The sequence below is a fragment of the Hemitrygon akajei genome, chromosome 30, assembly GCF_048418815.1.
Source record: "Hemitrygon akajei chromosome 30, sHemAka1.3, whole genome shotgun sequence".
NCBI classification, from domain to species: Eukaryota; Metazoa; Chordata; class Chondrichthyes; order Myliobatiformes; family Dasyatidae; genus Hemitrygon; species Hemitrygon akajei.
Window position 1 is genome coordinate 6,500,114 of NC_133153.1, and position 25,152 is coordinate 6,525,265.

Consider the following 25,152-nt stretch of genomic DNA (forward strand, 5'->3'; position numbering starts at 1 on the left):
ACAACAATGCTTTGTGCAGTGTACAGACACCTGATGGAGATACGCAGTCGTGTGTCTTTGTCTGCATACGCAATATACAGAAGCACAGAGTTTACTGAGTGCGTTTAGTGGCATCAAACAGCACACCTTTCTTGATCAACACTGCATCTCCTGTGCACACGAGGCCCGTGAACACGATCAGTTCTCAGCAAAGGACCAAAGGCTGGCTTAGCATTAAAGATACAGACTGGTGGGCACAAGGAGTTTTACCCCAGGACATACCTTCTTTAATGTTTCATAGTTCTTGGCTGTCCCCAACATTCTCCCCTCTCCTGCCAGCCAGTCCTTAGTTAATCTGAACATCTCCTCATCTTCTTTTCGAGCTTTCCCTCAGACCCTATCCTGGATAATCTTCCCTGACTACAATCCCAATACTCCCACTTCTGACTTTTCCATGCCCCCCCTTTCCAGTTACCTCCTGGCACTAACAGTGACCCTGAAATTATTGTCCCATTCCCTCACTCCAGCCATTTATCATTAGTCCATCAGCTCCTAGAATGCACCCTGCCTTCAGTCTCCCTCTATTACCCTGGCCTTGCCACTACCAACCACCAGATACTTCCACCAATCTTCTCTCTCCCCCACCCTCATCTGTAGTCTGTTGCCCACCGGCAGAGATGGGGTGGCACTGAGCAACTAGAAGAGTTGGGTTCAAACCCAAGTTTCAGTGCTGTCTGTGTGGAGTCTGAGTGCCCTTCCTGTGACTATATAGGTGTCCCAAAGACAAATGGCTTGGTAGGGTAATTGGCTGCTGTACATTTTCCCAAGTGTGGCTGAGGGGTGGAAGCTGGGGAATTTGATGGGAATATGGAGAGAATGAAGTAGGATTAGAGTAAATAAGTGGTTGATGATCAGTGTAAATGAGTGATTAATGATCACTGTAAATGAATGGCTGATGATCAGTGTAAATGAGTGGCTGATGATCAGTGTAAACAAGGGGTTGATGATCAGTGTAAATGAGTGGCTGATGATCAGTATAAATGAGTGGCTGATGATCAGTGTAAACAAGGGGTTGATGATCAGTGTAAATGAGTGGCTGATGATCAGTGTAAATGAGTGGTTGATGATCAGTGTAAACAAGGGGTTGATGATCAGTGTAAATGAGTGCCTGCTGATTAGTGTAACTGAAGGGTTGATGATCAGTATAAATGAGTGGCTGATGATCAGTGTAAATGAGTGATTAATGATCACTGTAAATGAATGGCTGATGATCAGTGTAAATGAGTGGCTGATGATCAGTGTAAACGAGGGGTTGATAATCAGTATAAATGAGTGGCTGATGATCAGTGTAAATGAATAGCTGATGATCAGTGTAAACAAGGGGTTGATGATCAGTGTAAATGAGTGGCTGATGATCAGTGTAAACAAGGGGTTGATGATCAGTGTAAATGAGTGGCTGATGATCAGTGTAAATGAGTGGTTGATGATCAGTGTAAATGAGTGCCTGATGATTAGTGTAAATGAATAGCTGATGATCAGTGTAAACAAGGGGTTGATGATCAGTGTAAATGAGTGGCTGATGATCAGTGTAAATGAGTGGTTGATGATCAGTGTAAACAAGGGGTTGATGATCAGTGTAAATGAGTGCCTGCTGATTAGTGTAACTGAAGGGTTGATGATCAGTATAAATGAGTGGCTGATGGCACAGTGACGTCAGTGCTGGACTCCGGAATGGAGGTTCCCGGGTACGAATCCAGTCGGGCCGTTCCCGAGTATGCTTTCCATCCGTGCTGGGTTGAGTGTTGAGCTCGCAACTCAACCTCGTAAAATAAAGAAAAATACTGCGAAATGTCTGTGTGAGGAGTGACGTGCCACACAGTCTTTCGCTCCGCGCCTTGTAAGGCGTGAAAATGCCCGATGCTGGCCTCTCAGGCTTGAGTCGACAATGCAAATGAGTGGCTGATGTTTAGTGTAAATGAGTGGTTGATGATCAGTGTAAACGAGTGGTTGATGATCAGTGTAAATGAGGGGTTGATGATCAGTGTAAATGAGTAGTTGATGATCAGTGTAAATGAGTGGTTGATGATCAGTGTAAATGAGTGGTTGATGATCAGTGTAAACGAGTGGTGTTAATGGTGTGAAAGATGTGAATTAGTGCTGGGAATGGTGTGTATGATGGTCAGTGTAAACGAGTGGTTGATGGTCAGTGTAAATGAGTGGTCGATGATCAGTGTAAATGAGTGGTTGATGGTCAGTGTAAATGAGTGGTCGATGATCAGTGTAAACGAGTGGTTGATGGTCAGTGTAAACGAGTGGTTGATGATCAGTGTAAACGAGTGGTTGATGGTCAGTGTAAATGAGTGGTTGATGGTCAGTGTAAACGAGTGGTTGATGGTCAGTGTAAATGAGTGGTTGATGATCAGTGTAAACGAGTGGTTGATGGTCAGTGTAAACGAGTGGTTGATGATCAGTGTAAACGAGTGGTGTGAATGGTGTGAAAGATGTGAATTAGTGCTGGGAATGGTGTGAATGGTGTGAAAGATGTGAATTAGTGCTGGGAATGGTGTGAATGATGGTCAGTGTAAACGAGTGGTTGATGGTCAGTGTAAATGAGTAGTTGATGGTCAGTGTAAATGAGTGGTTGATGATCAGTGTAAATGAGTGGTTGATGGTCAGTGTAAACGAGTGGTTGATGATCAGTGTAAATGAGTAGTTGATGATCAGTGTAAATGAGTGGTTGATGATCAGTGTAAATGAGTGGTTGATGATCAGTGTAAATGAGTGGTTGATGATCAGTGTAAACGAGTAGCTGATGATCAGTGTAAATGAGTGGTTGATGATCAGTGCAAACGAGTGGTTGATGATCAGTGTAAATGAGTGGTTGATGATCAGTGTAAATGAGTGGTTCATGATCAGTGTAAACGAGTGGTGTAAATGGTGTGAAAGATGTGAATTAGTGTTGGGAATGGTGTGAATGGTGTGAAATATGTGAATTAGTGCTGGGAATGTTGTGAATGATGGTCAGTGTAAATGAGTGGTTGATGGTCAGTGTAAATGAGTGGTTGATGGTCAGTGTAAACGAGTGGTTGATGGTCAGTGTAAATGAGTGGTTGATGGTCAGTGTAAATGAGTGGTGTGAATGGTCAGTGTAAATGAGTGGTTGATGGTCAGTGTAAACGAGTGGTTGATGGTCAGTGTAAATGAGTGGTTGATGGTCAGTGTAAATGAGTGGTGTGAATGGTCAGTGTAAACGAGTGGTTGATGGTCAGTGTAAATGAGTGGTGTGAATGGTCAGTGTAAATGAGTGGTTGATGGTCAGTGTAAACGAGTGGTTGATGGTCAGTGTAAACAAGTGGTTGATGATCAGTGTAAACGAGTGGTTGATGGTCAGTGTAAACGAGTGGTCGATGATCAGTGTAAACGAGTGGTTGATGATCAGTGTAAACGAGTGGTTGATGGTCAGTGTAAACGAGTGGTCGATGATCAGTGTAAACGAGTGGTTGATGATCAGTGTAAACGAGTGGTGTGAATGGTGTGAAAGATGTGAATTAGTGCTGGGAATGGTGTGAATGATGGTCAGTGTAAATGAGTGGTTGATGATCAGTGTAAACGAGTGGTTGATGGTCAGTGTAAACGAGTGGTTGATGATCAGTGTAAACGAGTGGTTGATGGTCAGTGTAAATGAGTGGTTGATGGTCAGTGAAAATGAGTGGTCGATGATCAGTGTAAACGAGTGGTTGATGGTCAGTGTAAATGAGTGGTTGATGGTCAGTGTAAACGAGTGGTTGATGGTCAGTGTAAATGAATGGTTGATGGTCAGTGTAAACGAGTGGTTGATGGTCAGTGTAAACGAGTGGTCGATGATCAGTGTAAACGTGTGGTTGATGGTCAGTGTAAACAAGTGATTGATGATCAGTGTAAACGAGTGGTTGATGGTCAGTGTAAACGAGTGGTTGATGGTCAGTGTAAATGAATGGTTGATGGTCAGTGTAAACGAGTGGTTGATGATCAGTGTAAACGAGTGGTTGATGGTCAGTGTAAATGAGTGGTTGATGGTCAGTGTAAACGAGTGGTTGATGGTCAGTGTAAATGAATGGTTGATGGTCAGTGTAAATGAGTGGTTGATGGTCAGTGTAAACGAGTGGTCGATGATCAGTGTAAACGTGTGGTTGATGGTCAGTGTAAACAAGTGGTTCATGATCAGTGTAAACGAGTGGTTGATGGTCAGTGTAAACGAGTGGTTGATGGTCAGTGTAAATGAATGGTTGATGGTCAGTGTAAATGAGTGGTTGATGATCAGTGTAAACGAGTGGTGTGAATGGTCAGTGTAAACGAGTGGTTGATGGTCAGTGTAAACGAGTGGTTGATGATCAGTGTAAACGAGTGGTGTGAATGGTGTGAAAGATGTGAATTAGTGCTGGGAATGGTGTGAATGATGATCAGTGTAAATGAGTGGTTGATGATCAGTGTAAATGAGTGGTTGATGATCAGTGTAAATGAGTGGTTGATGTTCAGTGTAAACGAGTGGTTGATGATCAGTGTAAATGAGTGGTTGATGATCAGTGTAAATGAGTGGTTGATGGTCAGTGTAAATGAGTGGTTGATGATCAGTGTAAACGAGTGGTTGATGGTCAGTGTAAACGAGTGGTCGATGGTCAGTGTAAATGAATGGTTGATGATCAGTGTAAACGAGTGGTTGATGGTCAGTGTAAACGAGTGGTTGATGGTCAGTGTAAACGAGTGGTTGATGATCAGTGTAAACGAGTGGTTGATGGTCAGTGTAAACGAGTGGTTGATGATCAGTGTAAACGAGTGGTTGATGGTCAGTGTAAACGAGTGGTTGATGGTCAGTGTAAATGAGTGGTTGATGATCAGTGTAAATGAGTGGTGTGAATGTTCAGTGTAAACGAGTGGTTGATGGTCAGTGTAAATGAGTGGTTGATGATCAGTGTAAATGAGTGGTGTGAAAGGTCAGTGTAAAGGAGTGGTTGATGGTCAGTGTAAACGAGTGGTTGATGGTCAGTGTAAATGAGTGGTTGATGGTCAGTGTAAACGAGTGGTTGATGGTCAGTGTAAATGAGTGGTCGATGATCAGTGTAAACGAGTGGTCGATGATCAGTGTAAACGAGTGGTTGATGATCAGTGTAAACGAGTGGTGTGAATGGTGTGAAAGATGTGAATTAGTGCTGGGAATAGTGTGAATGATGGTCAGTGTAAACGAGTGGTTGATGATCAGCGTAAACGAGTGGTTGATGATCAGTGTAAATGAGTGGTTGATGATCAGTGTAAACGAGTGGTTGATGATCAGTGTAAATGAGTGGTTGATGATCAGTGTAAACGAGTAGCTGATGATCAGTGTAAACGAGTGGTTGATGGTCAGTGTAAATGAGTGGTTGATGATCAGTGTAAATGAGTGGTGTGAAAGGTCAGTGTAAAGGAGTGGTTGATGGTCAGTGTAAACGAGTGGTTGATGGTCAGTGTAAATGAGTGGTTGATGGTCAGTGTAAACGAGTGGTTGATGGTCAGTGTAAATGAGTGGTCGATGATCAGTGTAAACGAGTGGTCGATGATCAGCGTAAACGAGTGGTTGATGATCAGTGTAAACGAGTGGTGTGAATGGTGTGAAAGATGTGAATTAGTGCTGGGAATGGTGTGAATGATGGTCAGTGTAAACGAGTGGTTGATGGTCAGTGTAAACGAGTGGTTGATGGTCAGTGTAAATGAGTGGTTGATGTTCAGCATGGGTGAAGGGACTGTTTCTGTACTGAATTACTTCTCAGTTCTGGAATGTCACAGAGGGCGTTTTCACTATGCAGGAGGTCCCAGCCATGTTTTCACCTGTTGAAGAATTTCTAGATTGAGATACATTAATTATTTTCTTATAATTAAAGCTTTCAATCTTACATTTACAAAGGAAGGGGTGTTGTGGTCCACTCGTCCATGGCAACAGTGATACCCATCTTCACCAATCCCATTTGCCTGATTTCTTTTACATGTTCCTATCCAAGTACTAGTCCTATCTAAACGGTGTCCTGTTGTGATGGGCCTTGAATAAACAAGTGTGTAGTGTAGTCCACTGCTTTGTGTGGATGCGAGTACAGGGATCAAGCCTTGCTTGCCAACAGTTTATCAACACAGCACAGGCAAACACTGTCAGCTTGTTGGAGAATCCTAATCACTCTTCCTGATTTCACCTTTGTGCTGACTTTCTGAATCCGACAAATGATTGGCAAGCTCTCAGTAACTGACTTTGGCTTTAATCAAATCCGGGCGTTTGAAGAAAGATGGAAGAACAGCCAGCAAAAAAAAAAAACCAGAACTGAACTGGCAGCAATAAATGCACATTCTGTGTGGAATGGTAGAAGTGGTAGAGGCAGGTTCGGTATTGTCATTTAAAGTAAAATTGAATAGGCATATGGACAGGAAAGGAATGGAGGGTTATGGGTTGAGTGCGGGTCAGTGGGACTAGGTGAGAGTAAGCGTTTGGTGCGGACTAGAAGGGCCGAGATGGCCTGTTTCTGTGCTGTAATTGTTATATGGTTATATGGGTCAGTGGGACTAGGTGAGAGTAAGTGTTCGGCATGGACTAGAAGGGCTGAGATGGCCTGTTTCTGTGCTGTAAGTGTTATATGGTTATATGGTTATATTGGATTCTGTTATTTTGCTTCCAATTAGAGCAAGAAGGGGGGGTGGAGAACAGGGGCAAGAGGAGAACATTGACTTGTTACTTCAACAGCAAACAGAATGAAATTGGAAGCTGTGTGATGTAAAGATCATACCTCAGGTGGCTGGGTTCGTTGTGTTCAAAAGTTCAGGGAGTTGCTAGACAAGCTTCCTCATTTACGTCAGCTTAATTCAAGTTTTTCATTGACTTCAACGTTATAGACAATTAAGTGTTGTTGATGGAAAAGCAAGAGTTTGTGCCCCCAAGCAGTTGTAACAATGCAGGAGACCAGCCAATTCCAGTTAACATCCCTGAGACCAAGAATAAAATAATTCTAAACACTGGCTCCACACGGTTGTGCTACTTATGACTGCATGACCAGACACTGCTCTAACTCCACCGACACATTTACAGATGATGCCCACTATAGTAAGCCACATCTCAAATACTGATGAGTCAGGGTACAGGAAGGAGATAGAGGGTTTATGAATATGGTGTCATGACAATAATCTTTCCCTCAGTTTCAACAAAACATAAGATCTGGTCATTGATTTCAGTAAGGGAGATGACGCTCAGGCTCCTATCAACTCTAACCTATCATTATTGATGCACCATGTTATTATCGATTCTGTCTGGATACAATACGACTTGGTATGACAACTTCTCTGCATGCAACCTCAGAAACTACAGAGAGTTGTGAGTCAGCTTCCATCGTGATCTCCATCTGTGCCTCTCGCTGCTTCAGTAGAGCATCCACATAATCAAAGAGGCCACCCACACTGACCATTCTCCCTTTTCCCTCTGCCATTGGGCAGACAATACAAAAGTATGAAAGCACATACCACCAGGCCCAAGGACAACTTTATCCCAATATTACTGGACTCGTGGCCTCACAATCTACCTTGTTCTTGTACTTTATCATTTACCTGCACTGCACTCTTCCAGCAGATTTTACACTTTATTCTGCATTGTTATTGTTTTACCTTATTCTAGCTCAATGCACTGGGTAATAATTTGATCTCTAAACAATATGCAAGAGAGCTTTTCACTGTATCTTGGTACGTATGACAACAGTGAACCAAAACTAATACCAGTACTTTAAAAGGTTAAGCCACCAGACGATAATCCATGAAGAAATTGTAATATTGTCGTCATTTACAATGCAAATTGAATTTATTAAAAGTTCTTTTGCAATACACTCCATCTATTTCCATACAAAACTGGTGTATTTATATTTGTACCTGACAGATTACCTCACAAAGATTATACATATCACCACCTCTATTTAACCATGGCCTCTATCAAAGCGCTCGGTTATAACTCAGAACCACTACAAAGTTAGCAAACAATGAGTAAATATCATTAAAGGACTTAGCTGCAATTGCATTGGTCCTCAGTTAGGCTGCACCTGGAAGGCTGCGTATAGTTTTGAAAGGGCTTACTTTTCATAATGGGAACACAATAAAGATTCACCAGACTGGTTGCCACATTAGAGACTGAGTAAACTGGGGCTGGGTTCTGAAGAGTTTATAATAATGAGATAATATCTCGTCAAAAACATACAAAATTCTCAAAGATTTGCCAGAAGTAGATATAGGGAGAATGTACTCCCTCACTGAGGACCCAACAATGGGGACAATAATGAGTAGACTGTTTGGGACAGAGATGAGAGAGTAGCAGGCCTCTGGAATTCTGCATGAGTGGCAGTAGGATCTCTTTCACAGTGTACCTTCAAAATAAAAATACAATGTTCCATGTTTCAAGCTCTAGGTTAATTGCGAGATTAATTATTCAATTAATCAGTGATGAATGGTTGAAGAAAACTAAAGGAAGCTGTTTGTCTTTAGGAACTAAATATTAAAAGATTAAATTCTAGAACAGAATTTTGCAGAAACAGAGCAGCATTTTACAATGGATCGGAGAGCTGGTCAACAGCAGCTCTCTCAGAGCACTGGGTACACATTCTTATTGGAAAACAGATGTGCTGCCTTGTGGTATTTGTATCAAACCAAATGTCAGCTCTGTGCAAAGCAGCTGCTTTGGGATACTTGGATCATAGCAGGAAATCAAAATCTAAAACGGACAAAGTTTACAATGGCTGAATGTCACAGTGATCATCTGCTTTTTGTCCATCTCCAGAAGAAAAGGCTTTAGATTTTCATAATCTTTTTTTTCTTGAATTAACGAGCATTTAAATGTACAGGTAATAGAAAAACTACAATTGATGTAAATTGAACAATATAAATTTGAACATGTTCACAATATCCTGAAAAGAGAACTTTTTTGAATTGCAGTGGAAGGCTCACTGGCTCAAGAGCCACGTTCAATGCAATTAAAGCTCTGAAGTAGCAGGGATGAAACATTTTAAACCTCAAATTAAATCTCCAACAATAAGAAGGAGAAAAAGAAATCTTTCAAATGTTTTTGTTCTAGAATGATTAAGTCATTTGATTTTGCTTTTACTTTGCAAGAAACAGTTGTATGAATATACTGTGGTGGATGGGAAACTTGGTTTAGACTGATCACTTGTCTAAAGATTCATCTCTAGACTAAATTAGTTATTCGGTCTCTCTGACTGTTACATTCTTTATGCAGGCTGCTCTACCCCAAATAGTTCCAAAGTTACCCAATTTACCACTCTGTCATCCTCACTTTAAACCCAGCTTTCATTTGCTGCCTGTTTGAATTGAATTCAAAATTCCCAATTTATTTATTCGTCCTCCAATAGGTGCGCCCATTCTATTACACACGTTTACTCTCCTCAGCGCTTTCCATTCTACCATCTGCCAGACAACCGTTGGCCATTGGAATTCTTTTCTAGAACTCTCTCTTCCTTTCCATCTCCACATCTAGAAAGCTCCTGATCATCTGCCACATTTTACCATGTCCTGGTATGTCTGCAACAGCATGCACCAATATTCTCCTTTCTAAAGCTGTTATTTACAACGGAAACTGGAAACATTTTTCTTCATCTGCATAAAATGTCACAACTTCTTTAGCACTGCAGTTAATATTTAAAAAAAATCAACACAATCCATTTGCACTTCAGAAGTTTTGGATTCCTGCCCCAAAAAGTACTTCCAAGTATTCAACTTCTGCAAGAAATCTGTCTCCTAGTTTCAATGTTACCTTTTGAATTCTTACTGCATTGAGTCATGTGACACTCTTGAGTCATGTAAGTCCTTAGCAACATTTTGTAAATTTTAAAGCTCTCAGTCATAGAACACTGCAGCTCAGAAACAGACCCTTTGGCTAACCTAGTCCTATTAACTTGCCAAGTCCTGTCATAGAACACTACAGCACAGAAATGGGCCCTTCAGCCCATCTAGTGTGCCCTGACCCTTTAATCTGCCTACTCCCATCAACCTCCGCCTGGACCATACCCCTTTCATTCATGTACCGATCCAAATTTTTCTTAAATGTGGAAATCAACCCCACATCCACCACTTGCGATGACAGCTCGTTCCACACTCTCATGACCCTCTGAGTGAAGTTTTCCCCCATGTTCCCCTTAAACATTTCACCTTTCACCCTTAACCCATGACCTCTAGTTGTAGTCCCACCCAAATTCAGTGGAAAAAGCCTACTTGCATTTACCCTATCTATGCCCTTAATAATTTTGTATACCTCTATCAAATATCTAATCAATCTTCTATGTTCTAAGGAATAAAGTCCTAACCTATTCAACTTTCTCTATAACTTAGGTCCTCAAGTCCTGGCAACATCCTTTACTCACCACTCTTTCAATCTTATTTACAGCTTTCCTGTAGGTAGGTGACCAAAACTGCACACAATACTCCAAATTATACCTCATCAATATGTTATACAATTTCAACATAACATCCCAACTCCTGTACTCAATGCATTGATTTATGAAGGCCAATATGCCAAAGGCTTTCTTTATGACCCTATCTCCCTGTGACGCCACTTTCAAGGAATGATAGATATGTATTCACAGTTCCCTCTGTTCTACCGCACTCCTCAGTGCCCTACCATTCACCGTGTAAGACCTACTATGGTTCTCCCTCCCACAGTGTAACACCACACACTTGTTTGCATTAAATTCCATCTGCCATTTCTCAGCCCATTTTTCCAGCTGGTCCAGATCCCACTGCAAGCTTTGATAGTCTTCCTTGCTGTCCACTACTCCCCCAATCTTGGTGTCATCTGCAAATTTGCTGATCCAGTTAACCATATTATTATCCAGATCATTGATACAGGTGACTGAACTTTCTAGACCAGCCTTCCATACAGGACCTTGTCAACTGACTTCCTAAAATCCATGTAGATATTAGCATTCACTGCCTTGCATACATCCACATTCCTGGTAACTTAGAAACATAGAAAGCCTACAGCACAATACTTATCCCTGACATCTCCTCTGTACCAACTTCCTCAATAAATCTATAAGATTGGTTAGACATGACTTATTACACAAAAGCCTTATTGACTATCCCTAATCAGTCCCTGTCTATCCAGATACTTGCTGTATATATACAGTTCCTTAGAATATCTTCCAGTAACTAACTAGCTACTGTTGTCAGGCTCACCAGCCCATAATTTCCTGCTTACTCTTAAAGCCTTTCCAAATCAATGGAACAACAAGCTATCCTTCAATCCTCCTGCACCTCACACATTGCAAATGACATTTTAAATATCTTTGCCAGGGCTCCTGCAGTTTCTGAACTATCTTCCCACGAAGTCCAAGGGAATATCTAGTCAGGCTCCAGGGATACATCCAACATAATTCTCCTCAAGGCGGCAAACACCTTCACCTCTCAAAGCACAAAAATACAACTGCAGATGCTGTGGATCAAAGAATACGTACGCAATGTTGGAAGAACTCAGCAGGTCAGGCAGCATCCGTGAGAAAAGAGTAGCCAACGTTTCAGGCTGAGACCCTTCATCAGGAATGCCAACGTTTCGGGCCGAGACCCTCCACCTCTGTAATGGTCTATGACCTCACCGCTGCTTTGCTTCACGTAAATACAGATGCAAAAAATCATTTAACATCTCCCCCACCTCTTTAAGCTCCATGCAGAGATGACCACTCTGATCTTCAAGAGGACCAAGTTTGTTGCTTCCTATCATTTTGCTTCTAATGTATCTCTAGAAACCCTGAAGATTCTCCTCCACTTTGTCTGCTAGGGCAATCTCATGCCCCTTTTAGCCCTCCTATCTTTTTTACATGTTCTCCTGCACTTCTTATACTCCTCAAGCACCTCATTTGTTCCTGCCTAACTATACCAGCTCTGCACCTCCTTCTTATTCTTAACCAGGGCCTCAATATCTCTCGAAAGCCAAGTTCCCTAAACCTGCTACCCTCGCCTTTTATTCTGACAGAAACATACAAATTCTGCATGCTCAAAATGTCTCTGCTGAAGGCCTCCCATTTACCAAGCACACCTTTGCTAGTGTAACTTTCAGTTTGGCTGGCTTAATCTAGGGGAAGACAGCTCTCGGCCCGACCAAACTTAAGAAATCTCGTTTGGGTGGATGCTGCACGATGTGTCCCCTGTTACAAATCAGTACCCCAAAACAACAAATGGTACACAATATGTGATTAAATGATTGAGCTTTATAATTCTTAATTTGACAATATGGTTAGTAAAGAAACAAAAAAAAAGAAAAGGGCCCATTCTCATGAAACAGTCTGATGTGCAAGTTGGAGAGCTCATGGTTCAGTCAACCTCCTCCAAGTGTAGCCGACCCTCGGACCCTCGCTCTGTCCACTCTGTCCAGCGGTCTACCATCTCTCTCCATTTGCATCTTCTCTCCTCATCCCTCCCTGGCAAAAGACCGCGAAATCCCTGCTCCCAGACCCACAAGAAAGAACAACATCCCTCTTATTGGATAGCCCCACATTTCAAAGCCCCATTATCTCTAGTCACAACCCAAACATTGCTGCCACAGAGAAACCATTACATTAGCAGTGAAACCTTGCAGTGTGTTACACCAGAAAACAACCTGCCCCAGTTTGCACCTGCCGAATCTTTTCTGATGGCTTCAAAATGGCCTTCCTCTAATGTAGAAACTTAAGCGAAGAGCTAGACCTATCATTGAACATAATCTTGAAAGTAATGGCATTATGGTCACTAGATGCAGTGTTTCCTACACAAACCTGTCACGTTCCTTAACAGGAGATCTGGTATTACACTCTGTCTAGTTGAGTTCAAAATTCAAAGCTTAAAGCATATTTTATTATCAAGGTATGTATACTGTGTACAACCTTTAGGTTTGTCTCCTTAGATGCACCACAAAACAAAGAAACCAATGGATCCAATAAAAAGAAGACTGTCGAACACCCAATGTGCAGAAAAGATTTGTGCAAACAATAAAAGGAAACAACTAACATTAAGAACTGAAGATGATGAAAGTGAGTCCACAGCCCTGAAGCCAGTCATCACTGCAGCCGGTCCAGGAGTCTGTTACAGGCTACAACCTCAGTTCAGCACAGAGATGAGCAAACCTCACAGAGCAGCAAGCTGAACTGGTCCATCCCTCGCCTCCAGCCCCGACACCCTAATCTTTTCAGTCTGGCTCAGCACTTAAATTGGTTAAACCTTGGGTCATTCCTCGATCTCGGACCTGGGCCTTGCTGCTTCAATACACTTGTGGGCTGGACCCCACCACCTCAATTTGGCCTGAAACTGACCTTTCCAATCTGGCCCAGCTCTTAAATTGACCAAATAGTGGGACATTTTTTACTCTCAGGCCCGGGGTCCACCACCTCGGTTCTGCCACACTGAATCACCCCTAAGTCCACTCCAGCGATGGTGGAACATTGGCTCAGTCCCCAATCTCGGGCCTGGGCCCTGCCAACTCGATTTGCCCTATACCCACCACACCTCAGCCATTCTGCACCCTCAAGACTTCAGTTTACACCACAAAATTGCCAGGTTGTACAGGCAGTTCAAAAGCTCAACTGTGAAAGGAAAGTTGGAGGCGATCAATTGCAGTGATCATTTCTGAGAAAAAGTGTGATTAATACAGTAATTTATTGTTTTGTTTGTTGCCAGCAAGTTGTTGCTGAATTTCACCAGCGTCATCTTAAACTGGACCTCTACGATCAAGGAAACTTCCCTGAACACGTTTGACAAACTCTATCCCATCCAGCCCTTGAACAGTATGGGAGTCCCAGTCAACATGTGGAAGGTTAAAATCGCCTATCTTTCTTGCAACAGTCTGCAATCTCTCTACATATTTGTTCCTCTGCTCCTCTAAATCTCACAGACAATTGGGTAGTCTATAATATAATCCCATTAACATGTTCATCCCTTTCTTATTCTCAATTCCACCCTTATAGATGAGCACTTCAGTTTGAGCACTACAATGGTGCTTTCCCTGACCAATAATGCCAGCCCTCTCCTTTCAGTTTCTTCTGCTCCGTCACATTTAAAACAACACATGTCTGGAACATTGACAGTACTGCCCCTCCTGCAACCAAGTCTCATGATTTCCTCACCCTTCCTACCCATGTCATTGATACTGATGAGAACCGCGACCTCTGGCTGCTCACCCTCCCATTTAAGAATTCTTTGGTCTTGATCCTGTCCCTGGCACCTAGGAGGCAACATACCATCTGGGAATCTCATTCTCATCTACAGAGCCTCCTATCTGTTCCCCTAATCATTAAATACCCTATCACTGGAGCTCATCTCTTCTCCTCCATTCATTTCTGAGCCACAGAGCCAGACTCTCTGGCAGGGAATTAAACCGTGTGGCTTTTCTTTGCTACATCATCACTCCTCTAACAATATCCAACGAGGGGAACAGTCACAGGGGTAACCTTCTCTGTTTGCCTAACTCCTCTCCCCTCCTGATGGTCACCCAGTTACCTGGGTCCTGCATCTTGGATGCAACTACCTCCCCGTACGTATCACCTTTCAATCAAACCTTCAGCCTTCTGAATGATCCAGAGCTCCAATCCCTTAAGAAGCTGAAGCTGGATGCACCCTTCCAGGAGTAGTTGTCAGGGACACTGGAGGTCTCCCTGTCTTCCCACATCCTACAAGAGGAGCATTCCACTACCCTGCCTGGCATCCACACTGCTCTACCTATTCAATAAGAAAGAAAAAAAGAAGGAAGGAATGAAGATTAAATGAAAATGCCTAAGCCTCTGCATCTCCTAAGCCTCTCTAAGTCAAAGCCTTAACTCTCCACTCTAACTTCGGCCCTCTCACACGATGGCCGCTCCCACAATTGCCACTCAGCCTAAATCTAACTTATTTTTATAGGCCCTGGCCATGTGCCTAATTATGCACAATCAAATGTCTCTAATAATCTGTGGCACACAGATTTCCTGACACCCCCCACTCACTTCTTTTGAAATCTCTCTCCCACTACGCACAATCCAACGTCTTTCTCTTTCCATCTGAGCTTTTTAGCATAACTTGGTGTCATGAATGACCGGGTATCATTTTTATCTGTGTTGGTCTGAACTGTGAAACTGAGGACCACAAAAACCCTTGACATACCCGGACACAAATACCATGGCGCTATGTTGCTGTGACATGTGACAAACAGAACAAGAATCCTGTTTTGTGACAAATTCTCCAAGAGAATTGCAGGGGCAGTGAGCACGAGCTTGGAAGTGAGGAGGCTGCAGGATCGGGTGAGAGTGGATGTTCCACTCCATTTTGCCAATAGAGTTTCCATTGTTCACCGATTAAAGAGTGAAGAGGGAGATTGAAACATTGCAGAGTGTGAGTGCTGGCTGCATACCTCTGAAAGCTGGTGGGATCGCTCTGCTGCTGGAGAGGGCAGCCTGTGTGGCCTGTTGCTGTGCCTGGACGATGTCACCGAGGTATTTTGCTTTATGGGTATAGATATGGATTTGGACTATGGACTTTTTTCAGTCTTATAGTTTTTATATTCCTGTTTTTGCCCATTCTTTCTCATTTTTTGTGCATGGGAGGGGGATTTGTGATCAATGTTCTAGTGGCATTTTGTGCGGGGGAGGGTTTGGAGTTCTTGTTGCATTTCTTTGTTAGTTTCTTGCGCAGGGAGATGGGGGATTTGGAGGCCAATGTCCCTTTTGCATTTCGTGTGGGGGCGGGGAAGGAGGAGGTTACTGGGTCAATGTCCTTGCTGTGTTTTTGTTCATTTTTGTGTGGTGAGAGAGGTGTTTGGGGGGGGGCTGATGTTCTTGATGTGTTCTGTGCATGGGAGGGGGGTTTGGGGGTTGATGACTGCATTGCATTTATTTTTTTCCCCTTGCTTTCACGGCTATCTGGAGAAGAAGAATCTCAGAGTTGTGTACTTTGATAATGAATGAAACTTTGAACTTCTTTGTACCTTTGCTAATGATCACTAAGGGTAAGAAAAGGAAGTAAAATTCAGCAACAGGTTGTTCACCTCTTCAGTGAGATTGCTGACCTTGTCTACATTCACACCCAGCCTCCACGTCCCTTGCATTTCCATACCTCTTGATCTACTCACTCCCTAGCAGAGCATCAGTTTCAATGACTGGCAAAGCAGCATCCCAGTAAAAGAGCAGCCACAGCCTCCAGCATTATTGCCTGGTGGTTGTCCGTTGCATCCCACGATGATAGGAGACCTGTGCGGGAGAGTTTTTAAAAGACGTTGCCCAGGGACAGTTCCACTCTCTCGACCTCAGATCCAGCTCCAGTGGTACAAACTAGAGTCACAAACTGGGATCTTCCTTGGTTGCTGTGGGTGACCATGACGTAGTCTGTGCCTTGTCATGTCCTTTGCTCTCCATGAGCATTGTAGAACCTCTTTCCTGGCTGTTAGATCTCACTGTAGGTGTCAGCCGCCCGTCTGCCAGAGCTGACTTTGCATGTTAGGATTATCCTTGATGAACAACCAAACACGGCCTCTGGGATTATAATAATATTGACCAATAATATTGAAACGTGAGATAAATGACTGAGCATTCAAATCACCTGGAACTATAAAGACTAATCATCCGCAGAATGAAAAATTATCATCACTGACAAAAATCCTCTAGGATTACACTCAATACAAGTTTATACTGCCCAAGTTTATAATGATATACAATTCACTGCTTTTGATATATACTATATTGACAGAATCACCATTCACACACCAGGGGATAAGCCAATGACAAGACAGATTTCCAAATGCTGTAGGAGACCATTCAAACATTCCCCTCTGATGTTTTTAGAAACTATTCTCCCCACATTCCCACCAATTCCTCCCAGATTTCACCCTTTGCCCACACACTAGGGGCAATTTAGAGCAACAATTAATTTATCAGCCAAATTTTCTTTGGGATGTGGTAGGTGCACCAGTGCAAGACAACCTACATGGTCAGAGGGAGAACCGGCAAATTCCAAACAGCACCTGGGTCACTGGAACTCCAACAATCACACCACGGTGCCGCCCAATCCCGGCGAATCCACAGTAGTGATGGAACATCCCTGGATCATAAGTGCCCAAGCATTCATTCTCTGAGTCTCCCGTCAATAAGTGTGCTGCAACTATTTCTTGGATTATATTCCATGACTAAGCATTGACATTCACTGGAAAATTCAGTCCTTGGCTGAGCTTCAATAATGTCTGGGAATTAACTACATACTTCCAATATAACTCGGAGTCCTGCCATGTGCAGAAGTTCGCTGATGACACGGCCATAGTGGGGTGTGTCAGGAATGGACAGGAGGAGGAGTATAGGAAACTGATACAGGACTTTGTGATATGGTGCAACTCAAACTACCTGCGTCTCAATATCACCAAGACCAAGGAGATGGTGGTGGACTTTAGGAGATCTAGGCCTCATATGGAGCCAGTGATCATTAATGGAGAATGTGTGGAGCAGGTTAAGACCTACAAGTATCTGGGAGTACAGTTAGACGAGAAGCTAGACAGGACTGCCAACACAGATGCCTTGTGCAGGAAGGCACAGAGTCGACTGTACTTCCTAAGAAGGTTGGCGTCATTCAATGTCTGTAGTGAGATGCTGAAGATGTTCTATAGGTCAGTTGTGGAGAGCGCCCTCTTCTTTGTGGTGGCGTGTTGGGGAGGAAGCATTAAGAAGAGGGACGCCTCACGTCTTAATAAGCTGGTAAGGAAGGCGGGCTCTGTCATGGGCAAAGTACTGGAGAGTTTAACATCAGTAACTGAGCGAAGGGCGCTGAGTAGGCTATGGTCAATTATGGATAACTCTGAACATCCTCTACATAGCACCATCCAGAGACAGAGAAGCAGTTTCAGCGACAGGTTACTATCGATACAATGCTCCTCAGACAGGATGAAGAGGTCAATACTCCCCAATGCCATTAGGCTTTACAATTCTACCGCCAGGACTTAAGAACTTTTTAAAAGCTATTATTAATGCTTTTTGAGATAGTGATTTAGATGCATATCATATTCTTTACTGAGTTAAGTATTGTATGTAATTAGTTTTGCTACAACAAGTGTATGGGACATTGGAAAAAAAGTTGAATTTCCCCATGGGGATGAATAAAGTATCTATCTATCTATCTATCTATCTATCTATCTATCTATCTACTGCGTATCTATGACCTCTTTGGCTATATTCAGTGGCGGAATATTCAGATTTATTTATTTTTTTATTGAGATACAGCATGGAGTTGACCCTTCCCGTTCTTTAAACCACGCCACCCAGCATTCCCCCAATTTAACCCTAGCCTAATCACGGGACAAGTTACAGTGACCAATTAATCTACCAACCGGTATGGCTATGGATTATGGAAGAAAATCGGATCACCCAGGAGAAACCCAAGCAGTCATGAGGGGGATGTACAAACTCTTTACAGGCTGTGGCAGGAATTGAACCTGGGTCACTGCTAACCACTACGCTACTATACTAGGCTACTGTTGGGGTATCTGGAGAACCATCCTCCTGGAAAGAGCATCTGGAACCACTGATGTTACAATATGCAGACTTTGGGAATACATTCAATGTCTGATCATCACAGACTTTGGGATTACACTCAAGGGCTGAGTGCCCTCCACCTCAGAATTACCCACATTGACTGATTATCCAGTTTTATAATGACTTGCCATCTACTGCTTTTCTATTTGCAACCCACGTCTGGGCATTTAGGGCCCCTAGGCTTCAGTCAGCAACAGAGCATCTGATGGCTTGGAGAAGGTATTCAATATCTGAGTGTGCACCACTGCTGGATTATACAGGTACGCTCTGGGATTTCTCTCAGTGACCATCATTGACAGGTTGTGGGTATTGTGTACAAGAACTATTCTTCCACCGCTTGTGGGATTATAATTCGTTGAATCTATGCAAGATGTTGGTGAGGCAGAATTTAGAGTATTGTTTGTAGTTCTTGTCACCTACCTACAGGAAAGCTAATGATAAGCTTGAAAGAATGCAGAGAAAATTGACAAAAATGTTGCGGAAATTTATTAGTTGTTCCGGATGTTGGTCCTTTTATTACTCTATAACTGTGGCCCTTGGTTCTGGATTCCCCATGCTGAGGAAACAGACTTTCAACATCAAACTTGTCAAGTTCAAACTTCACTTAATGTGATCACTCCTCATTCTTCAAAATTTCCAAGAATACGTAACCTTATAGTACTTGATAAATAGTCTAATAACAAAGAATCAAAGATCATGACATGTTTGTAAATAATATCTGCCCATCTTCTTAACTCCAGTGCAACACCACTTCTGGAAACTGTATGACTAATGCAAATGCTGGCATGAATTTATTAATGGTGATGAAGTATAACTTCTTCTGAATCAGATAAGAAAGATTTGTACCAATAGATAGCCAAAAATAGTCACAACAGGATTTCAGTGTATTGTTGATGCAGCATATCTATCATCCTCCGCAGATAACTAAATGCAACTTTTCTTCTCATCCTCTGCCTGCTGATCTAACTCTGAAGGCTCCAGAGCAGCTGTGCTGACCCTTAGCTCCTGATATATATAACCATATAACAATTACAGCACGGAAACAGGCCATCTCGGCCCTTCTAGTCCGTGCCGAACGCTTACTCTCACCTAGTCCCACTGGTCCGCACTCAGCCCATAACCCTCCATTCCTTTCCTGTCCATATACCTATCCAATTTTTTTTTAAATGACAATATCGAACCTGCCTCTACCACTTCTACTGGAAGCTCATTCCACCCAGCTACCACTCTCTGAGTAAAGAAATTCCCCCTCGTGTTACCCTTAACCTTTTGCCCCCTAATTCTCAACTCATGTCCTCTTGTTTGAATCTCCCCTCCTCTCAATGGAAAAAGCCTATCCACGTCAACTCTATCTATCCCTCTCATAATTTTAAATACCTCTATCAAGTCCCCCCTCAACCTTCTACGCTCCAAAGAATAAAGACCTAACTTGTTCAACATTTCTCTGTAACTTAGGTGCTGAAACCCAGGTAACGTTCTAGTAAATCTCCTCTGTACTCTCTCTATTTTGTTGATATCTTTCCTATAATTCGGTGACCAGAACTGTACACAATACTCCAAATTTGGCTTTATCAATGCCTTGTACAATTTTAACATTACATCCCAACTCTTATACTCAATGCTCTGATTTATAAAGGCCAGCATACCAAAAGCTTTCTTCACCACCCTATCCACATGACATTCCACCTTCAGGGAACTACACACCATTATTCCTAGATCACTCTGTTCTACTGCATTCCTCAATGCCCTACCATTTACCATGTATGTCTGATTTTAGATTATTCCTACCAAAATGTAGCACCTCACACTTATCAGCATTAAACTCCATCTGCCATCTTTCAGCCCACTCTTCTAACTGGCCTAAATCTTTCTGCAAGCTTTGAAAACCTACTTCATTATCCACAATGCCACCTATCTTCATATCATCGGCATACTTGCTAATCCAATTTATTATCCCATCATCCAGATCGTTAATGTATATAACAAACAACATTGGACCCAGTACAGATCCCTGAGGCATACCGCTAGTCACCGGCCTCCAACCTGACAAACAGTTATCCACCACTACTCTCTGGCATCTCCCATCCAGCCACTGTTGAATCCATTTTACTACTTCAATATTAACACCTAAAGATTGAACCTTCCTAACTAATCTTCCATGCGGAACCTTGTCAAAGGCCTTACTGAAGTCCATATAGACAACATCCACTGCTTTATCCTTGCCAACTTTCCTAGCAACCTCTTCAAAAAATTCAATAAGATTTGTCAAACATGATCTTCCATGCACAAATCCATGTTGACTGTTCCTAATCAGACCCGTCTATCCAGATAATTATATATACCATCTCTAAGAATACTTTCCATTAATTTACCCACCACTGATGTCAGACTTACAGGCCTATAATTGCTAGGTTTACTCTTAGAACCCTTTTTAAACAATGGAACTACATGAGCAATATGCCAATCCTCAGGCACCATCCCCGTTTCTAATGACATTTGAAATATTTCTGTCAGAGCCCCAGATATTTCTACACTGATATGACAGACAAAACTTCAAAATGCCATACTGTTGGAAATATTCTCTGCATCTGTGGGAGTGTGAATGGGATCAGTGAATCAGAATCATCCTGCTATTTGTCCTCTGAATCCGCTAAAAGCACTTAAGAATTCAAAGATTTTCTTTTTGGAAAGAGCTGGCTCATTCGCTTCGATGATGCTTTAACACAAGGGATGCAACCCTGCAGGATTACCTAAGATAGATGGAGAGACATTTCAGATTCTCATTCTGGGCTATTTGATAGTGGGCTCAAGTGGACGTTAATCAGCTGCTGTTGAATCTGATTGTTATTTATTTCCGTTCATTCCTTCACGGTTTGTGAACCGTACTGACAGAGGCCTGTTGATAAGTGCTGAGAAGGTGGTGATGAGCTGCCTATTTGACCACTGCAGTTCATGGAGTGAAGGGATGACCCAATGCTCTTGAGCAGGGAGTCCACCAGCAATGGAGTACTACTGATACATTTACAGAAGAGGATATTCTGTGAAGAGGAGGGGAACGTGATGTCCTTCCTGATGACAGAGGTTGTTCCTACTGTCTTGCTGTCCGAGCTAGTGGAGTGATGGGTTTAGACAACACAGCTGCCAATCTTGGTTCAGGGCTGCTTTGAATTGATGCTGGAAGTGAAGAGAGTGAGACATGCAGAGCACCAGTCAGGAAGGTGGTTTTGTCCAGGACTGCACCGAGCTTCCTGACTGTTTTTGCAGTTACCATCATCAAGTGGACAATATTTCTTCACAATCTTGATTAGTACCTTTGGGATGGAAGTGAGTCATTCGCCAGGATCCCACAAATTTCAATTCATTTTATTTTCTATAAAATGCTCAATCCTTTGTCTGTTCTTAGGGATCCTCCAGTGAATGAACATTCCATATGTAAATTTTTCTGTAACACCACCAGTTTTTTGGGGTTCAATGCTTTTTGTTCAAATTATACTCTTCCTTGTATAGTTCTATTTACTTGATGTTTTTCTTGTGAACGTTGTGTCTCTAGTACTGTGTGCCTGCGATGCCTCTGCAAGGTGCACCTGTCCATGTATGCACAGTACTTGCATATATGACAAAGAAGTCACCTTTGGGTATGCGTCATTGATTTATAAATCTATTTTGTAGTAGGAATGCATTCATAATGCTTGTCCTCTTTTCTTGCCCCTCTTCTTCTCTTCCCCTCTGAACACTGCCTCACTTTTTTATTATTTCTGGTTTTGCACTATTTTTTAAATTTAACTATTTAATATACATTTTATTACTTACTGTAATTCTTTTTTTTCCACGTTTACCCTGTATTGCATATATGTCAAACTCAAGGCCCGCAGGCCATATGGCCCGCGGTGGAATTATCTTTGGCCCGCGAGATAATATCTAATTACTATTAAAGCTGGCCCCAGTAATCGAAGCGCCTATGGCGTATGATATGGCTAATGCTGAGTTTATTCAGGTACCAGGTTTTCAGGGTTTTTAGTGTTTATTCGGCAGTCTTGCTCGGCAGTCTTCTTCATAAGAAACGGAATTTGTAAAGTGAAACACTTTGTAGTTATAGCAGAGACTGAGACACATGACAGCAGGCTGAAAAAACGGAGGCAACGAAAGCTGCGTTCGCACGCGTCCGACTGATCTGGCCCGCATGAAGCTGCATTTTGCTCAATCCGGCCTGTGACCTAAAATGAGTTTGACACCCCTACTTATTGCATTGTATTGCTGCCGCTAAGATAACAAATTTTCTGACGTATGCCAGTGATATTAAATCTGATTTCGAGTCTGATTTCACCCTGTTTTTTACAATTATTGTTTAACAACGTGTTTTCCAGCCACGTGCTCCTGTACAAGTTTATCTTCTGTTCAAGTCATCCATAATGGTTGAGTCAGGGCATTTCTGAGGGAGTGTCGCATTGATGACATATTGACTCTTGAATGAGGTGTGAAACCAAAATCCTTTTGACTTGTTGACAGGATTCGAAGGACACAGAGCTCTTTGGCGTCCTGGTTATTATTTATCCAATAAAACCCATCAAAACTAAAGCAGATCATCTGATTGCTTGTCCCATTCTATGTCTGTCAGTTCTTACTGTACACAAATTAGCTGCTACATTTTCCTTCAAAACAAGAGTGATAATTCTTCAAGAATAACTTGACTCTGAAGGGCCACCTGAGCTGGAAAAGCATGATGATTATCATTCCTATATCAGCTTAAATGTTCATTGATAACTTACAAAAGAGCAATACAGCCTACTGACTGCTCTGAATCGTGTATCAGTGAAATAGTCTACCTCAGTAGATCCAGTGAAGGAAATTTTGTCGATGTCCATGTGAGAGGCTATTGCCGCACCAGCAGTCTTGCCATATCCAGGTAAAATATTAACCACCCCTGGTGGAAACCCAGCCTGAGGAAAGAGGATTAGATGAAACAAGCTCAGTTAAATACAAACCGGGAAATGAGAAGTGAATGCTGGCTCTCACAGACAGTAAGATAAAAAGGTTAAAGTGACATACCTCTTTGATGAGGGCTCCCATGTACAGGGCAGTCAGCGGCGTTTGTTCTGCTGGCTTGATGACCACTGTGTTTCCACAGCACAGGGCTGGAACTATCTTCCACGCAAACATCAGGAGGGGGAAGTTCCACTGTAGGTGATGGAGAACAGGATGACAATTAAAAGCTGTGAAATATTCCCATTCTGCTACAAAAGCTTAACTGTGGAATTGAAATTCCAGACAGGACTTTAATAGCATTATTGATGGAACAATTTACACAAGATCACTGCTGTTTCAGATTCCCATGACATCTCTCTGCCTCCTCACCCTTTTACTTTAAACAGTTCAATCCTTCCACTAAAGGAGAAAGGGCTGTTTATTTTTGATCTGTCCATAATCTCTACCTTTAGTTACAGAAAAAGAAACAATGAGGTGATAGTGTCACTCGGTGCCTAGTACCATGTCAAGAATTCTATGTGCAATGTTCACATTGGCCTCTGAAATGATCCTTCTGTTAAACTACTCTGAATTTTATTTTAGACTTATTTAATTATTTATTTTGTTTAATTTTCATTATATTTTGCTTTATTTCTCAAAATTTCTATGAGAGGAAGATGGAAAAGAGATTGTGGACCTTGTAATAAGATCATAAGTCATTGGAGCAGAATTAGGCCATTTGGCCACCTCCCCACCTCAGCCCCATTCCCCGGCCTTTTCCCCGTAACCTTTGATGCTGTGGCCAATCAGAAACCTAGCAATCTCCGCCTTAAATACACACAACTGCCTGTGGTAACAAATTCCGCAAATTCACCACCCGCTGGCTAAAAAAATTTCTCTGCATCTCTGTTTTAAATGGACACCCCTCTGTCCCGAGGATGTGGCCTCTTGTCCCCGACTCTCCGCCATGGGAAACATCCTTTCCACATCTACTCTGTCTAGGCCTTTCAATGTTCGAAAGGTTTCAATGAGATTGCCCCTCATCCTTCTAAATTCCAGTGAGTACAAACCCAAAGCCATCAAACGTTCCTCATTTAACACTTTCATTCCTGGAATCATCCTTTGTGTATCTCCTCTGGACCCTCTCCAATGCCAGCACATCTTTTCTTAGATAGGGAGCCTGAAGCTGTTCACAATACACAAGGTGAGGCCTCACCAGTGCCTTATAAAGCATCAGCATCACATCCCTGCTCTTGTATCCTAGACCTCTTGAAATGAATACTAACATTACATTTGCCTTCTCCACCACTTTATTTATTTTATTTAGATTTTTTAAAGCCTATTCTCATCGTGAATTCTGGGCACAATGTGATCGGGCTGTTATTAGCCATGTAATTATAAGCAGAGGTTCCCACAGAATTATGTTGACAGTTTTCTTAATTCAGGGTCAAGCAGTCAACTTACATAAAACATGGACTGCTTTGTTTTCTACAGAATTTTCCTGGCCTACTGAGTGTTATCAGCATCTTTTTGTTTTGTTTTTATTTCAGAGTTCTAGCATCAGCAGATATTTATTTCATTTAGCAATCATTTCGCAATCCCCTCTGGCTTTGACACTAAGGAGGCAATTGGCTCCTGTTGTTCAATTATCTGTTTCTCAAGA

At 42.4% G+C, this 25,152-nt stretch overlaps 1 protein-coding gene across 6 annotated transcripts in view; it reads right to left on the reverse strand.

Moving 5' to 3' along the window:
- Window positions 1-25,152, reverse strand: part of aldh1a2 (aldehyde dehydrogenase 1 family, member A2) — a 163,828-nt gene that overhangs the window by 25,215 nt on the left and 113,461 nt on the right. For all 6 annotated transcript variants that reach the window (XM_073032916.1, XM_073032914.1, XM_073032915.1 and 3 more), the window contains 2 exons: window positions 23,574-23,702; window positions 23,351-23,464 (listed from right to left, as the gene is read on the reverse strand). In XM_073032916.1, the coding sequence (XP_072889017.1) occupies window positions 23,351-23,464; window positions 23,574-23,702 (243 nt within the window). The remainder of the gene's footprint in view (window positions 1-23,350; window positions 23,465-23,573; window positions 23,703-25,152) is intronic.